This window comes from Canis lupus, chromosome 15, assembly GCF_011100685.1.
Source record: "Canis lupus familiaris isolate Mischka breed German Shepherd chromosome 15, alternate assembly UU_Cfam_GSD_1.0, whole genome shotgun sequence".
NCBI classification, from domain to species: Eukaryota; Metazoa; Chordata; class Mammalia; order Carnivora; family Canidae; genus Canis; species Canis lupus.
This window is the reverse complement of record NC_049236.1, coordinates 42,828,731-42,846,029: the sequence shown is the minus strand read 5'-3', so window position 1 is coordinate 42,846,029 and position 17,299 is coordinate 42,828,731. Positions and strand designations below refer to the sequence as shown.

General features: G+C 43.2%; 1 protein-coding gene across 4 annotated transcripts in view; it reads left to right on the top strand.

The window, feature by feature from the left end:
• Positions 1–1,521: 1,521 nt before the first annotated feature.
• The window catches only part of GLT8D2 (glycosyltransferase 8 domain containing 2), a 37,043-nt gene continuing 21,265 nt past the window's right edge, over positions 1,522–17,299 (top strand). For 2 of the 4 annotated variants that reach the window (XM_038558877.1, XM_038558876.1), the window contains exons 1-2: positions 5,069–5,246; positions 15,710–15,756. In XM_038558877.1, the coding sequence (XP_038414805.1) occupies positions 15,738–15,756 (19 nt within the window). In that variant the 5' untranslated portion in view covers positions 5,069–5,246; positions 15,710–15,737. Of the gene's footprint in view, positions 1,721–5,034; positions 5,247–15,709; positions 15,757–17,299 lie in introns of those variants that run through there. The other 2 variants (XM_038558875.1, XM_038558874.1) reach the window with 2 other exon arrangements.

Here is a 17,299-nt window from a genome sequence, read left to right as displayed (position 1 = left end):
TTATCAGCCTTAATAGATTTTATCTAAGGCCTTATCTACAAAGCAGTACACTCAGCCAAGGCAGGCCTATTGGGTAAGAAGTAAGGATGAACATTTGACTCTCAACTAATAAAAAAATAAACTCAGATATACATCGTGTCAGCTGATGATACCACAAAAAGAAGATGCATATAAATCCCATAGAACTGCACTCAGACACATAACTGAAATCTGACCAGAGTGACATGCCCACGTGATGGTTTGTTTTCCTCACATGGTTAGGTGTTTCAGAATACTTAGTTCATTGCTGCTCTGGTGACTCCCAGTGCCAGCAGGGAATTAGGCTCCTCCTGTGTTCTTGCTCTGCCCTCCTTAACACATGCAGGGCTACCAGGGGACCCTACCTACATTGTGCAAGGGTATTTCCTATTTGCTTATACAGATCCACCCTCCAATCTTCTTCAACATGTTCAGTGCCCTGAGAGGCTGACTTAAAGATATTATGTCTATTGAGCTCCCCTGCTCTCTGACTTCCAGTATGGTTTAGCCAGTGGGAGGCACCACCAACAGGAGATTGGAAACTTAGGGTAACTAGTCCCCTGGTCCCTTTTGTGTTAGTCAACACAGGCTGCTCCTGTTGGGTAGCCTTGTCCATGTACCTACTTTCCCAGTCCTAGTAGCCACTCCCTTGCCTTATCCTTCCAGGTTACAACCTGCTAATTCCTGCAGTTGCTAATTCCACGCTACTGTGTTTCCTTAATACTGACCTTTTCAAATAGTGCCTTTTTTCAGAGTCTCCACCATTAACCTTCCGGAGTGAGCCATCTGTATCCTGCCAGGACCCTGACAGTTCAACACTAATCTGTGCATGGCTGGTGTGGCCATATGCAGAAGTACAGTGTGGACCTTTTATCTCCAGAGCTGCAAGATGGAGAGTGCACCTCCAGGCATCAAGGTTGGATTTCAGACAGGAAGAAATGGCAAGAAGCCCCTAATGGCTCTTTGCCAGGAACACAATAGCTTTTTAGGAAGTCACAGATGGCTGACTTCTTTCTGCTCATGTGCCACCCTAGATGCAGGATGTCTGAGGAGGTAAGTGTTTTTAACTGGGCAATTGCTGCTCCCACACGAAAGAGTGTTTCTATTTCAAAGGAGGAAGCAGAGAAGGTTATTAAGTAGGCTACTGGTGGCGTTCGCAACATCATATCACTCTTTTGGACTTTTCAAGAAAAAGTTACAAATAACTTACTGTTATAATTCCTTTTCCTAGGGATCCCTGGGTGGCGCAGCAGTTTGGCGCCTGCCTTTGGCCCAGGGCATGATCCCGGAGACCCGGGATCGAATCCCACATCGGGTTCCCAGTGCATGGAGCCTGCTTCTCCCTCTGCCTGTGTCTCTGCCTCTCTCTTTCTCTGTGACTATCATAAATAAATAAATAAATAAATAAAAATTAAAAATAAAATAATTCCTTTTCCTAGTTTATATCTTGAAGAGGGTTGTCTTCATCCAACAGTAAAAATACAGTAGTCCCCTCCCCCCCCTTATTGGCAGTTTCGCTTCTGAGGATTCTGTTACCCTTGGTCAGCCATAGTCAGGAAGTGGAATATCTGCCTTCTGACGATGGATGGTCAGAAGACGATGTAGCCGAACACTGCGTCATAATGCCGGCGTCATTCGTGTCACTTTGTCCACTTCATGTCATCACGTAGGCATTTTGTCATCTCACATCATCACAAGAAGGGTGAGAACAGTACAATGAGATCTTTTGAGAGAGAGAGAAACTACATTCACATAGCTTTTCTTACAGTATATTGTTATAATTGTTCAACTTTATCATTATGGTTGTTAATTTCTGTGCCTAATGCATAGATCACCCCTTACTGTAGGTATATATGTATAGCAAAAACAATAGTATACATAGATTTTTGGAACTCTCCATGGTTTCATGCACCCCCTGGGCGTCTGGGAGCAGACTCCCGGAAGACAAGGAGGGATGACTGTGATGACTTCCATGTATTGAGCCCTTACTCAGTGCTCACTAGGAGGCTCCTGACACTACAGCTGAGGAAACCACAGGTGAGATTCTGAGTGATGTGTTCAGTATAACGTCTGAGCTAACAGTTGGGTCTGTCCATCCCCAGAGCCCATGCTGGCAGCCACTGCACTTACCGGAGTATCCCTTAAAACCTGTCTCTTTCTTTTCTCCTCTTTTCTTCCCCAGAAAAGGATACATGTGCCCACAATGCAGAAATCTAGGTCATAGGTAATAAGCCTCTTACATCCTCAGGACATGGTCCACTAGAAATAAAGGAGAGAGAATCCCCAGTTGGAGACAGTAGGGCATCAAAGAGAAAGTGTACAAAGAACAGTGAGCAGAGAGATTTAGGTCCAGATGGAAGCCAATATGAATAGCAAGCAGAGTCTATGAAAACAACAGAACCATTTCAGTTGTGAGCCCCCCTCTGGAGTACTTTGGTTGTCATCCTCTCTGAACCTACTTAGTTACTGGGTCTCACACTGGGTCAGGCATTCTGCTAGGTGGATGAGAGATGCAAAGGTGGTGGGAGGGGAGCCCCAGCCTTTGGAGGAAACTGGAGTAGACAGGGGTCAGCTTGAGGGCTTTCCCTCAATGATACTTTGGGACATATCTGACTGACCGTCCTGCCGCTCCTGATAGCACATGATTCTGGAAGGGTAGCAGCAAGCCCTGAGCCAAGAAGTGGTGATATTTTTGCTCACGTGAGGGCCATGAGTACTGGAGCAGGAGTGCTCAGGGTACAGTTGTCTGTGCTGCTGCTGGACCTTCTCACTTCCTGCATGCTATCCATGTGTCAGGTGCACCTGCTGCAACCAAAGACGAATACTTCACAACCATGTCTGTTAGCTCAAACGTTGAGTAAAGTTGTGCTTTAAGATACAGCACACCTCCTGGAAGTAAAGAGAAAAGAAGAATAGCATAATATCAAGCCTGCTCCAAAGAAAAACGGCATTCTTGCTGGATCGTATGAGGGCCTTAGGATAGGAGTGTGTGAGGGAACACCACCAGGGCAACAGACAACTCCATCTGCACCCTGACTGGATGCTGAAGGCTGGCCAAGTGAAGAATGCGAAAGCCCTGAATGCAGTTTAACCCTTAGAGTTGCAGCCAAAAATCCTCATATTGAATCATGTGCCTCAAGAGAGAAAAGGGTGAGAGACCTACTGACAGGAATTCCAGTCCTGGCTTTATCCACCATCTTACTTTGGAACTTAGGACTTTAACATGCCCAAGACCTCAATTTGCTGATCTGCAAATTGGTGAACAACATCTCTGTTCAGCCTACCTTATGGGAATGTTATGAGAAGAAAATGAAATAGAAAATGTGAAGATGCTTTGTCAGTGTTCAAAGTCCTGTACAAAGGGAAGGTATTCAGACATTCCCACTCTCCAAGTTCAAGTCTGAAAAAAACAATCAACCCAATAAACCCTTTAGAGCTGCACCGTCCAGTACAGTGGCCACTACTCATGCTGCTGCTCTGCATGTAATAGGTGACTAGTGCAACCAAGGAACTGACTTTTTATTTTATTTTTTTAAGATTTTATTTATTTGTGTGTGAGAGAGAGAGAGAGAGGCTCAAAGACACAGGCAGAAGGAGAAGCAGGCTCCATGCAGGGAGGCTGATGGGGGACTCAATCCTGGGACTCCAGGATCATGCCCTGGGCTGAAGGCAGTGCTAAACTGCTGAGCCACCCGGGCTGCCCAGGAACTGACTTTTAAATTGTACTTCATGTTAACGAATTTAGGTTGAAAAACTGATACTTGATTCAGTTATTGGAAAGCTTTTAAGTATGCTTGGAACAACCTGAGTATGTGAGCCTAATTGTTAATCTGTAAATTATATGAAATATAAATACATACCAGTTGTTTCTGATGAAATTTAGTGTTTGAATTGAGATGTGCCACAAATGTAAGACACACACCAGATTTCAGACTTAATACAAAAAAAGAATGTAAAATATCTTGTTATAATATTTTGTATTAATTCCATGTTGAAATAATATATTGTATATATTGGGTTAAGTAAAATATATCATTAAAATTAATTTTACCTCTTTAGACCTTTTTTTTTTAATTTAATGCTCAGCCCAGTGCCTGGTGCAGAGTTATTCTCTCTCTCTCTCTCTCTCTGTCTTCCTCTCCTTCTCTCCCTCTCTCCCCCTCGCTCTTTAAAAATTTATCTATTTATTTATTTCAGTAATCTCTGTACCCTATGTGGGGCTCAAACTCATAACCTGAATGCTCTTCTGACAGAGCCAGCTAGGTACTTATCTTTGTACTTATCTTAAAATGACTACTAGAAAATTTAAGATTACAGAGTGGCCTGCATTATATTTCTATTGGGAAACACCACTTTAGAAAGAGCCAGTGAGCAGAGGGATCCTCATTTCCTTATAGGAGTTAAGAGAGAGGTTACAGAAATAAATTCCATGATCCCAGGCAATGTGCTGGCACCATTTCCTGGGTTTCTGAGAATCAATAGCAGAAACAGAACAGCCCAGAGCTGGGTGGGGTTCATTCCCTGCCTGATTCCTTTTCATGTTCTGGCTCAAAACCACCTTAAAAATTCTATTGTTATCATTGCCTTGGTGAAATGAGACGACAGCTGTTATCTGGGCTTTAATTTGGGGACCACAGCATTTTAATGACTGGGAGATTTGAGGAGAAACTAGTGGCTATGATGAGATTCTTAAAATCAGTATGAACTTAATTTTTCCATTTCTGCTTTTCCAAAGTTTACTTAGACCCAATGTGTGGTGGAAATTCACCCTCCAAGCATTTGCTCTTCTCCAGCTTTGAATCCTTTCCTCCAGAGCTGCCTTGTTTTTGAGCTGATTTGCACCCAGACTGCCAGAGGAGGATGTGAGAGGAAGTCTGGCCGAGCCAGCCAGCCTGCGGGCACATCTGGAAGTGGTTTCAGGGGCCGCCTCACCCCAGCAGCCAGCGCAGGAGTGGAAGAAACCCGAGCCTCTCCAAAGTCAACGCAAGCAAAGGCGGAAAGGGGGGGGGAGGGCGGGTCGGGGGCAGGGGAGGCACACCCTCTTGGAAATGCGATCCTAGCGGTGGGGCTCCCCAACCCATGGGGCTCTCCAATGGGACCTTAGAAGCCGCGGAAGCAGCGTGCAGGGCAGCAGCCCAGGCCGCCGGGGAGGCTAGGAGGCCAGGATCACACTGCCACACGGCTCTTCCGGACGGAGGAGCTCACAGCCCTGCCTTCACCTGCACCAGGTAAACAGACATGGGTGAGCAGCGTGGCGGTCTTTGCATTGACCTGGGCCCCTGCCCTGGCCCTTTGGTTTGCTATAGGCTCGAGGAGCAGAGGCAGACTGTCCCACACCAGCTTCGCCTTCAGGAGCTCCCAGTCAATGTTTTGCAGTCTTGGCCCAGGCCGAGGCAACCATCTTTCTTTTTTTCTTTCTTTCTTTTTTTTTGCCATTGGAGCAAATCCAGGATACTCTGTGCAAATTTTTCACATGCTGGACTGGACTGCTTTTCCAGACCTGGGTTTAACTCCCCTGCCCAGTGTGATTTACTATGTTCATCATATTTTAGGCATGGAAGTCAGTGGTTAGCTAGGACCTGGATAATGCTAGTATTTAAATGCAGGTATGTTTCTGAGCCACAAAAGATTTACTTGAGCTGTGATTCATGTTTTCAGAATCTGTCAAAGGAAGCTGTTATGTGGGCCGTCATCCTAAAAAAAATAAAAATAAAAATAAATTGGTAGTTGTGGGAATCTAAATGAGGCTTATACAGTAGTTATAGTGTTTGGTTTGAAAATGCTTTTGTAACATTCAAAAACTATCTTATATTCACTTTATGAGCAAATGTAGTACTTTGGATAAGCCTGATAGATAACTTATGATAAGAGTTAAGAAGGAATAGTTAACACGAGTAGAAAGAGAAAGAGGAAGAAAACATGATATTATCGAAACATCTGGCTGTCCTATGGGGGGAAGAAATCAGTCCTCTAGCTGTTTGGCTCCCTGCGTGGTCGGTTATCCAACGTGACAGGGGTTGGCTTATTTTGTCTTTTCCTCCAAATGGCTTCGTGTCACATTTCTGTACAGAATCCTTCTTGTGTTGCCTGGTGGGCTTGCAGCCCCAGGCAAGTGAGGTGCAAGCAGAGCAATGCTGTGCCACAGCGGGAACGTGGGCTCTGGGCCCGTATCACAGAGTTGCATCTATGCGTTGCCACTTACAAACTTTATAAGCTTTGACTCTGACTACTTACTTGTCTGTGCCTCTGTTTCCTCATCTGTAAAAAGGTAATTAAGTGACATTGTAGGTGTAAAGGACATACACAGAATCTACAGAGTGGCGAGACCCCAGGGAAGGTTAGCTTCTCTGGTAGTGCTGATGATGACCATAGTGATGTTGGCAGTGGCCACACATTCTGCGTTGGGTGGTACCCAGCGTTTGACACACTGTTCCCTCTGATGGTGCCATCACCCAGATGTTCTTCATATCCTCATACACTATTTCTCCAGGGCTCTGCTTCCTTCCTTCTTCCCTTCAAACACTTTCTTTCTTTCTTTCTTTCTTTCTTTCTTTCTTTCTTTCTTTCTTTCTTTCTTTCTTTCTTTCTTTCTTTCTCTTTCTTTCTCTCTCTCTATCTCTCTCTTTCTCTCTCTCTCTTTCTTTTTTCTCACCCTGGATCTTTTTATTTCTTCTTCATTCTCTCTCCTTGCTGAGAGAAAGACATGCTTATGAAGCCATAGTTCACATAGTTTTCTTTTTTTTTTTTTTTTAAAGATTTTATTTATTTATTCATGATAGTCACAGAGAGAGAGAGAGAGGCAGAGACACAGGCAGAGGGAGAAGCAGGCTCCATGCACCGGGAGCCCGATGTGGGATTCGATCCCGGGTCTCCAGGATCGCGCCCTGGGCCAAAGGCAGGCGCCAAACCGCTGCGCCACCCAGGGATCCCTCACATAGTTTTCATTTCTAGCTCCCAGGAAGCATAATTCTAAATACTTCTTTTATTTTAACATTTCCCAAAGAATGTTCTGAAGAACATAGCTCCATGAGGAAAATACATTCTGTGAACCATATCAGCCTCTGAGAAATCTCAAGCATAATGGCATTTTAAATGTCCTGAGAAGTCCCGCAGAAGAGAAATCTGCTTAAGGTTGTTTACCAGAGAAGTTCCCAGTTGACCCTGGAACCGTTTTATCACAAAACATTGGTTAACATTCCTTAGAGCGCACTTCGCAGTATGCTATTCTGGCCACATTTGTTTCCTTTTGGTTTCTCTTATAGACATCCTATTTCACATCTCCCATAGCAAACACCCAAGGGGCCATGGTGTTCTTCCTTCCCTAGGTCAGGGCATGAGATGATCACCTGTGCCATATTGATATGTAGAAAGTCCGGCCTCGAGTGGAGAGCCAGGATCAGCAGTTTTTCTGCAAAGGGCTAGAAAGGTGGCTGTGTGAGCCATCAGGTCTGTTTTGCATCTACTCAGATCTGCTGTTGTAGTGTGACACTAGCCATAGACCAAACATCAAAGAATAAACCTGGCTACGTTCTAATAAAACTTTATGTAGAAGAAATGGGCAGGATTTGATGCAGGGGCCATAGCTTGTTGGCACCTGCTCTGAAACCATTTTGTGAAAGAATGCTTCATTCCAGCATGGGAGAAAGAACGAGTCCTCCACAAGCTGAAGACTCCCTCATCTGGCTTCACTGTTCTGTGTATTGTGATGGCTCTTGAGTAAACCTTTCATGCTAGAGCAAAATAAAAAGGCCAGAGATGTTTCATTAAAGACCGAATTCCTGAGTCCTGATTTTGTCCTTTTTTCTCCTTTCATCAGGTGAGTTCATGCTCCTGTCCTGTTCATGACTCTGTAGCTCACACGGTTAAGGTGAAGTGCTCTACAAAAGTGTTCTATGCAGGGGGCAGCCTGGGTGGCTCCGTGGTTTAGCACTGCCTTCAGTCCGGGGTGTGAACACAGGGACCTGGGATTGAGTCCCACGTCAGGCTCCCTGCATGGAGCCTGCTCCTCCCTCTGCCTGTGTCTCTGCCTCTCTCTCTCTGTCTCTCATGAATAAATAAATAAAATTTTTAAAAAAGAAAATGTTCTATGCAGGTGCAAGTCTTACAGAATACAGTTGAATCACAGAGCTTATGTCGGTTGCTTGACCCATAACATAAGGGATTGCAATCAGCAATGGAAAGGGGTTGGCTACAGTATATATTATGGTGGCTAAGAATGTGAACTCAGAGCCAGACTGCCTGGGTGGGAATCTGCCCCTCATGAATTGTATCACCCTTCTGAACTTTTAGCTTCCTCCCTGGTAAATCAGGGATAGTAACTTCATGGGTTGTTGTGAGGAAAGGTCATAAAACAATGCCTCGCACACAGAAATCTCTATGTAAGAGTTACCTGTTGTTAAATCTGCAGCAGAGTCCCTTGTTACTCATTGGGTTTTGTAAATTGCCCAGGCTTACATGGCTAAGAAATGGGGCAGAATCAGGATTGAAACTCAGCTCTTTCTAATGACAAAGTCCATGGCATTTCCACTCAGGTACATGCTCTGCTAGATGTAATTCATTCAATAATATCTTTAAGGAGCCCCCTTTGGGGCACCTGGGTGGCTTAGTGATTTGGTGTCTGCTGTCGGTTCAGATTATAATCCTGGGGTCCTGAGGTCGAGTCCTGTGTGGCCTGGGATTGAGCCCACGTCAGGCTTCCTGCTTAGCAGGGAGTCAGCTTCTACTTCTCCCTCTGCCTCTCCCCTCAGCTGCCTCTCCCCACAGCTTGTGCTAACTCCCTCTCTCTCTCAAATTAATAAATTAAATTTTTAAAAAAGAAGCCCCCTCTTCTTTTTTTTTTTAGAAGCCCCCTCTTTTATCTTTCATTCAGATTTCCAAGTTCTTTCCTAGTCCTCCTTACCTAAACCCATAGCAGACAGGATTAATCAGAGCTCTCCCTTTTTTTTTTAACTTTTCTGGGGTGTTTTGTTTTGTTTTGTTTTGTTTTTAACCAACTCTGGTGATGGCTTTAGATTCCTTCTCAAATTAGCCATATTGAAAGTCCATACCAACTGATTAGAGTTGGCATGTATAGAATAAAATTTAGGGGCTCTGATTTTTAGAATATTACTCTGGAGTCTTCACATTTGCCTTTGCTTCCAAGGCAGAGCTAAGTTGCTTAGCCACTGCCAGGTCTTAAAACATTCTTTCCAGATTTGGCCACAGGCCTGAACTCTTTGGCATCTGGTGAAACAGCACCCTGTTTAAGGTCTTCAGGGGCCCATTTTTTAAACTTAACGGACACTTCTCAGGTCCAGACCAATTCTCCACACTCTCCTTTTCTTCATGGGCCGCAGGACCTCAGCCCTCCCTCCTCTGCTCTTTGAAGGTGCCACCAACCTAGAGCCTTGCCTAGGCAACTCCTCTCTCCAACACTGGCTACGAGGCTCTATCTTCCTGTCTTGAGGACAACCCCACGGGCTCTTTAATGGCAAAGGCTTGGCTACATACTGCTGCAGAGAAACCACAGTGCAGAAGTCACTGAGCTTACAAAGGTGCAGGGGACACGGTACCTGGGGCTTCTTATTTTGATGGTTAGAAAAAGGCTCATAAAAAGACCAGAGCCCTCGACTTTTGTTCCTGGAATGGACAGCCTCCCCTCCTACCCTTTTTCCTGAGTAATGATATGCTGCCCCCTTTCTTCCTGGAACTCAAGAACAGAACTAGAGCCTCTCCTTTTCTTCCTCTCTCACTCATTCAATCCACACCCATTTGTTGAGGCACACAGAGGTGGGCAAGCCACAGTGGACGCGACAGGCACACCCCTAATATTAGAACAGTGTTCTGAGGGCAGGGATAGGGATGGGGATGGGGGTCAGGGGGGCACCCAGCAGGGTAATCAGGTAAGACCTCCTGGAGGAGGTAATGCCTGAATTGAGTCTTGCATTGAGTCCATGGTTTACTGGGGAGAAAGGGGCAGGGCGGAGGAAGGTTGATCGAGACAGAAGGGAATGCACCAACCAAAGTTCAGAGGCAAGAAGCTGTTTCCTCACGTGCAGGAACCATGTTAACCCACAAGGTGCTCTCCCAGGCTCTGCCCAGACGTTCCAGCTTCTCTTGGGCCCAGATCCCTGCCTTTTATTCTCTGGGGTCTTAGGACATCCCCCAGCCGTTCCTGCAGCACATGGCCCTGACTTCCTCCATCAGCTTTCTCTGCAACTCTGGTCCTTCTGCCAAGCCCACACAATCAACTCATATCTCTGGGCTGCGAACTCTTCACGAGCACCTCATCTGTTAGAATGCTTCTGACTGCAAGTACCAGAAACGCTAATTCACAGCAGTTTACATGGAAAATGCCACCATCAGTCATGAGATGAGACTATAACAAGGGAGAGGATGCTAATCAGGTGTGCCAAATCTTTATCCTTTCATTTTTGAAAAGGATTTTATTTATTCCTGAGAGACACAGAGAGAGGCAGAGACCGAGGCAGAGGGAGAAGCAGGCTCCCTGCAGGGAGCTCGATGTGGGACTCCATCCCAGGACCCCCGGATCACTCCCTGAGCCGAAGGCAGACACTCAACAACTGAGCCCCCAGATTCCCAAGTTAGCTGAGAGAGTAAAAATTTCATATTTTTAAAAAATTTAATAAAACAGGCTTTCTCTAGGAAGTACACGCTTTTCAAGGGCTCCACTCCGGCCTTATATTCTGAAAGCTGCTCAGAAAGTTCTCTCTGAGAATCAGCCTCAGGAATTTCTCTTCTTGACTCCCCGCTGCTGAGCCTCCCAATTAGGTGTGCCATGATCTGTTTCCTGAAGTCTCTTGTTCTGTCGTAAAGGGATTTTCGAGTTAGCAACATGCTGGACAGGGAAAAGATGAGCCACCTTCTCAGATTAGTCAGCACTCTCTGATTCTGGCAAGATCTCAGCAGTCACAGTAACTGAACAGTGAGGGGCAAGCAGACCAAACTTGACTGATGCTCCATCAGCACACAGAGCCATCTGTTAGTTGGAACCTGACTCTCCTGCTTCCTGGGGTAGCCGGATTGGCCCTTGAAGACCTCTAGCACCCTGTGATTAAAGAGCATGGGCTTTGAAGTCAGGGAGCCCTCATTTCGAATCCCTGCTGTGCCATTTAGTTAGCTGTGACTTTGAGCAACTTATTGAACCTCTCTGAGCCACATTTTTCTCATGTGAAGCCTGGAGATGATAATATATCCACCTGAAAAGTGTTGTAAGAATTAAAGGAAATGATGGACCTGGTCAGCATAGAGCTGGGTGCAAATTAAGTGTGCAATAAATGATGGCTGTCATTATTACCTGGCCCTGCAAACCTCTCTGCATATGTGTACACAATTCTGGCCCTAAGGAATGCATTTGTAAGGACTCTTGTTTGCAAGAAACTGAATGTCATTTCAAAGCAATTTAAGGAAAAAAGGGGGATTGATTGGTTTGACTAATGGGAATGCCCAGGAAAGAGCTGGCATCAAGGATTCAGTCTCAGACCCTTTTGCCCTTCCCCTCACTCTCTCCCATGGTGCTAGATGGACCTTCCTTCGCGGAGTGGGGATGGGGGAGCATGTGGCCAGAGACTATTCTAAGCTTACATCACCATCTCAGAGAGTTAGCTGAATGCATATGATCTAGAATCATAAGAGGATGAAAAGTACCTGAAATCAATATCCGAAGAGTCCTAAGTAACATCTGCTTTGACTTGATTGCCTCCCGGATGCAAGAGAAGAAGGGGAGCAGGCAAGTGCATGTGTACGGCCTGGGAAAAATAAAAGGGATGTCGTAGCTGGTTCTTTACAATGAATTAAAGACTTGAACCAAATTCCCCTTGAAGAGTTTCCCAAGATCACTGGCGACAAGCTCTCATAACACTCGGGCATGAGGGAGCTCTGGGGTGCTTTGACACTCGCTTTTCCTGCTTCCTTCGCAAGCGCTGTCTGGCATGCTGCTGGTTTCCTCAGGTTATTATTCCTGTTTGCTGACTGCTGCCTCCAGTCAAATGTGAAGTTTAGAAGTTCCTTTGAAGGACCACAGTGAAGAGGGATCAACTTAATTTTAAAACAAACTTTGGGTTTTCAAGACAAATTGTTACTTATAGCAAATTAACTTTTTTTTTTTTTTTTTTTTTTTTTTTTTAATTTTAAGATAAAGAAGTCAGTTTCCAGCTCCTGGGCTGATTGACAAAATGTCACAAAAACAGGAATGAACATGTAAATGTGACAAAATTCAATTTTAGTTTTTCAGACTACACTGAATTTTTAAAATAATCTAAATTATTTTTATAATCTAAATTCTAATCTATTTTTGTAAGCAAAAATTCTAACCACTAAACTTCATCTTTTCATCAAGGGTGCATTTTTAGTCTCTGCTTCTCTTAATGCCACTGCTTATTCTCATGAGTATACAAGGTATTGTAATAAGCATAAAAATTGATTGTAAACTGTGACAACCAGGAAGCAGAGTTATTACAGGTCTTTGAGAAAGAGGTTGTTGGCTTTCTTGGGTTTCAGAGCACAGGTAAAGTACTCCAGAATATTGTGCCAAGATAAGATTTGAATTTGGGGAAATGCTTAGATGAAATTTTGTCATGATGTGTTAGCCATTGTCTTGCCTCTTTAAGCCTGGTGCTACTTGGAGAACATCATGGAATCTTTATTTGATGATACAGCTCACCTTTTAGCCACTGATGGCTGTCCAGAGCTATAATCCTTATAGAAAGCATGAGAGAAAATCCAAAACTTCTATTGAGCTCTCTCTGCTTTCTTTGGAACACACAGTCCTCTAGACTCCAATTCCTTGACAGATTTCAAGTGTTCCTTTGGACACTCTGAAATTGGAATGAAATTTTATTTATTTATAAAATATTATTTATTTATTTACTTATTTATTTATTTGAGAAAGAGCACACATGAGAGACAGAGAATCCACCAGTGGTGGGGAGGGCCAGAGGATGAGGGAGAAGCAGGCTCCCCAATGAGCTGGGAGCCAGATGCAGGGGCTCAATCCTGGGACCCTGGGATCATGACCTGAGCCAAAGGCAGCTGCTTAACTAACTGAGCCATCTAGGCACCCCTGGAATGAAATTTTAAAGAAAAAAATCAGTTCCGCAGAAAGGACCATCTTCTCAACAAATAGTCCCGGAACAACTGGTTGTCCACATGCTAAAAAATGAACTTTGACATATAACACATGCCATGTACAAAAATTAACTCAAAATGTCAATGTAAAATATAAAACTGCAAAAGTCTCAGAAGAAAACAGAGGGGACACTCATCCTGACCTTGGATTAGGTCAACAGCATGATCCACAAAAGGAAAAAAATGAATGAATTTGACATCAAAATTAAAATTTTTTCTTTGCAAAATTCATTGTTAAGAAAATTAAAAGATAAGCCACAACCTGGGGGAAAGTATTTGCAAATCACATATCCAATAAAGGACTTATCCTCAGAATATGTAAAGAACTCTCAAAATTCAAAAATAAAAGCAATGATCCAATAAAAACTAGACAAAAGATTTAAGCAGAACCTTCACCTTTATATTAGCCAGGGTTTCTCCGAGAAACAGAATCAACGGAAAGCATATTCATGTAGAAGAGATTTTTTATAAGAAATTGGCTCATGTGACTTATGGACTCAAGATCTGCAGGGTAGGACTGCAAACTAGAGACTCAAAAGACAATGGTGTAGCTCCAGTCTGAGAGCCAGGAGGAGTAGTGGTGGGCTCCAGTCTGTAGTCTGGCAAGCTTAAGACCCAGGAAGAACATGTGTTTCATTTGAGTCCAAAGGTAGGAAAAAGTCAATATCCCAGTTCAAAGGCAGGCCAGAGAAATTCTCTCTGACTCAGGGAAAGTTCAGCATTTTTGTTCTATTCAGAACTTCAACTAGTTGGATGTGGCCTACTGACATCAGAGAGGGCAATCTTCTTTACTTAGTCTACCACTTTAATATAATATCATCCAAAAGCATTCTCACAGAAACACCCAGAATAATATTTTACCACATTCTGGGTACTCTATGGCCAAGTTCAAGTTGACACATAAAATTAACCATCACAACCATATACAGATGGCAAATAAACACCAAAAAAAAGACCTTTGTCTTAGTTGCATCTGTCCCCCGTTCTCCATGTCCCACAAAGGGAACATGGGCCTCCTTTCCTTGATTTCCCCCAAACACATGGATACATGTCTTCAGATCCGGTGGGGAAGCAGGGTGGAGATAGGGTGGGGATTAGAGGGTGCAGGGCATGACGGAAGACTGGGGACTGGATCTTGGGCATCGCAGTTCTCAGAAGGTCCCTGGGGGCTGTTGGCCACAAGGAAAGAAGTTCTAATGAGCAAGTGGCAGCCCCTACGATGGGTCTTTCTCCTCACATTGTGAGTGCTGCCAACCCCAGGATTCCAGCTCATCATTTACTGGGACCCATTTAACTGTTCTGCTCTCATCCCTGCCCACCCCATCCATGCATGGGAAACTGGCTTCAGAAGAACAAAGAACTTTCTCTCTGAGGGGACCTCTGCTAGCAACGAAAGGAGTCATTATGTTTCTTCATTCTTGTATAGTTTACAGGAATCTGAAGGTAATGCAAGGGCCTTGTATTTTAGAGCTTGTTGTGGATGACTTTGAGTGTCTACTCTCCTTTACTATCAGAATTGCTATGGGAATGTTTGAAAACCTTGCTGTGGGGACTTTAATGAAGATAAAAACTGATGGAGGGAGTTGCATGCATGTGAAATAAAATCTATACTCCTTTACAGACAACACAGTTTGTCTCCACTATCATCTGGCCAGTGTCTTCTTTAGTCCAGTCTATTCCAACCACATTGAACTTCTCACAGTACTTAGAATACTCAGAGCTCTTTTTAGCCTCAGGGCCTTTGCACCTGCTGTTTCCTTTGCACTTTCTATTTCCTTCTGCATTCTCCCCACTGGCTCCTGCTCTTCCTTCTAATCAAATGCCACTCATCAGTGAGGTTTTTCCTGATTTCTCCTCCTGAAACACTCCCCAACTCTGTTGATCTTTATCCTAGGACCTCTGTTGTTTCCTTCACATCTACCATAATCTAATTATTTTGTTACATTTTAATATATATTTTCCCACAGGAGTGAAAGCCCCTAGTATGATAGGGCCTGGGACTGATTTGTTCACTGATGCATCCTTATACACAGTGCTGGGCTTTTAGTAGGATCTCAGTTAATACTCATGGAATGAATGATTGACTGTAGTGTAAGGTATAGTTCTGTTTCCACAAGGAGTCCCTGAAGATGTAAAAATTTCCTTGTCAAAGGAATGCAGTTATAATAGCAGAAAATATGCATGGTGTTGATATTTTCGATCAAGGAGATCTTCTTATGTGACATTTCTTTAGTTGGCACCATCTGACTAGCCAACCAAGAAATCTGACAGGGCTCTTTTGGGAGAAGGTAAAAACAAAAACAAAACAAAACAAAACAAAAACCACTGAAGACAAAAGATTACCTGTTGGGGGATGTTTGTGGTTTTTGTACAGCGAGAAAAAATAATTGGAAGAGAGAGCTATACATCCAAGAAATATTTGTTTCCAAGGTTCTAGATTCAAGACAGTAAAGAATGAGTCCACAGTTTGCCACATACCAGACCATCAAAGGCATGGTCCTTAATAATTGTATGATAACTTTTGGGTTGATTCTGTTTTAAACAAATTTTTTTCTTTAATCCGCAGGTCACAGTTTTTGTCAGCGTGAACACACATGGCTTTGTTACGAAAAAGTAAGATTATAGCTTTTAATAATCATGATTACTAAAAATAGATATTTTAAAGGACTGTGATGCTAGGTCTTGGCTTCTTTTTGAAAGCCTCTTTGATTTTTTTAAAGATTTTATTGATTTATTTATTCATGAGAGACACAGAGGGAGAGGCAAAGAAACATGCAGAGAGAGAAGCAGGCTCCCTGCAGGGAGCCGGATGTGGGACTCATCAGGAACTCCAGGATCACACCCTGGGCAGAAGGCAGATGCTCAACCCCTGACCACCCAGGTGTTCCAAGCCTCTTTGATTTTTATGGGTAGTTTTCCCACAGGCAATTCTTGGCATCATCATTTCAGGATGATGCCTGTGGAAAGATGTTTAGTATTTTGTCCAGAGGTGGATTTATCCTGAGAGGGGTCATACATTTCTATAAAACTTGCAAATATAAATTATTTTCCCACTTTAAATAAATATTCATGTTCCTATCTAATTTAGCAGTTGTAATTTTGCGTTCCTGTTCTTAAAGAGTGACCTTAAATTATATAATCTTCAAATCCCATCAAAACCTGGATTTGCCCTTGATTTTAGATCTAGCAGTTTGTGAATCTGGGAGGGAAACATGGTAAACTAATTGTGTTACTGTTAGCCTCAGGGCAGAGTTGTCTGATGTAGAAAATGGAAAGACAAGATATTCAGCTAGATATGAATTTCAGACTAACTAGGAATAATATTTATTGTAAGTATATCCCAGATATTGCATAAGACATACTAAAAAAAAAAAAAAGAGAGAGAGAGAGAGGTGGTAATAGATGTTGAGTTGCTTCCCCAAACTGGCTGTGTCAAGTAAATGTCAATCAGACGTATTGATAAATTATAGGACCTTGTTCTTTATCTTCTATTTTTCTATTTAAACTGAGTCTAATATCCAGTTGTCTCTGGCTGAATCTGAGAATCCAGAAAAGCCGAGAAGAGCTGGATGTCAGCACAGTAGGATCATTGAGTCTCAGGATTTGGCTCTGGAAGACATCCACGGAGACTGACTCCTTTTTACAGATGTGAAGATAAAGGCCTGGGGACCAGAAAATAGATCAATATGAGGCCAATAAATGTAAATATCTTGCACAAAGATAGGAAATGATAATATGTAACAATTGTAATGTGTTTATTTGGCCTACATTCCCTTTGTTAACTCTCAAAACCTCCATGTGAGACAATGATTAATAATACAGTTACAGTCTTCACTGAGCAGATGAGCAAACTGAGGCCCAGAGAGGTTAAGTAACCTGTCCAAAGCCATACAGGTGAGAAGTGTTAGAAACAAGATTTGAATCTCACTTGAAATCCTAGCCCTTTCCTTTCCTACCAACATTTTCCAGACTTCAGGTATTTGTGTTTCATGTAGAACAATGGGGATCTACCTTTTAGAAGGAGGACTAGCATCTCAATTTTTCATCATCTGTTTTTCTTCTGTCCTATGCATGACTTAACTATTTTAAGTTGATTCATTTAAAGAATTATGTGTACTTTATAATAAAAAAGTGTATATCCTTACTGTAAGGATAT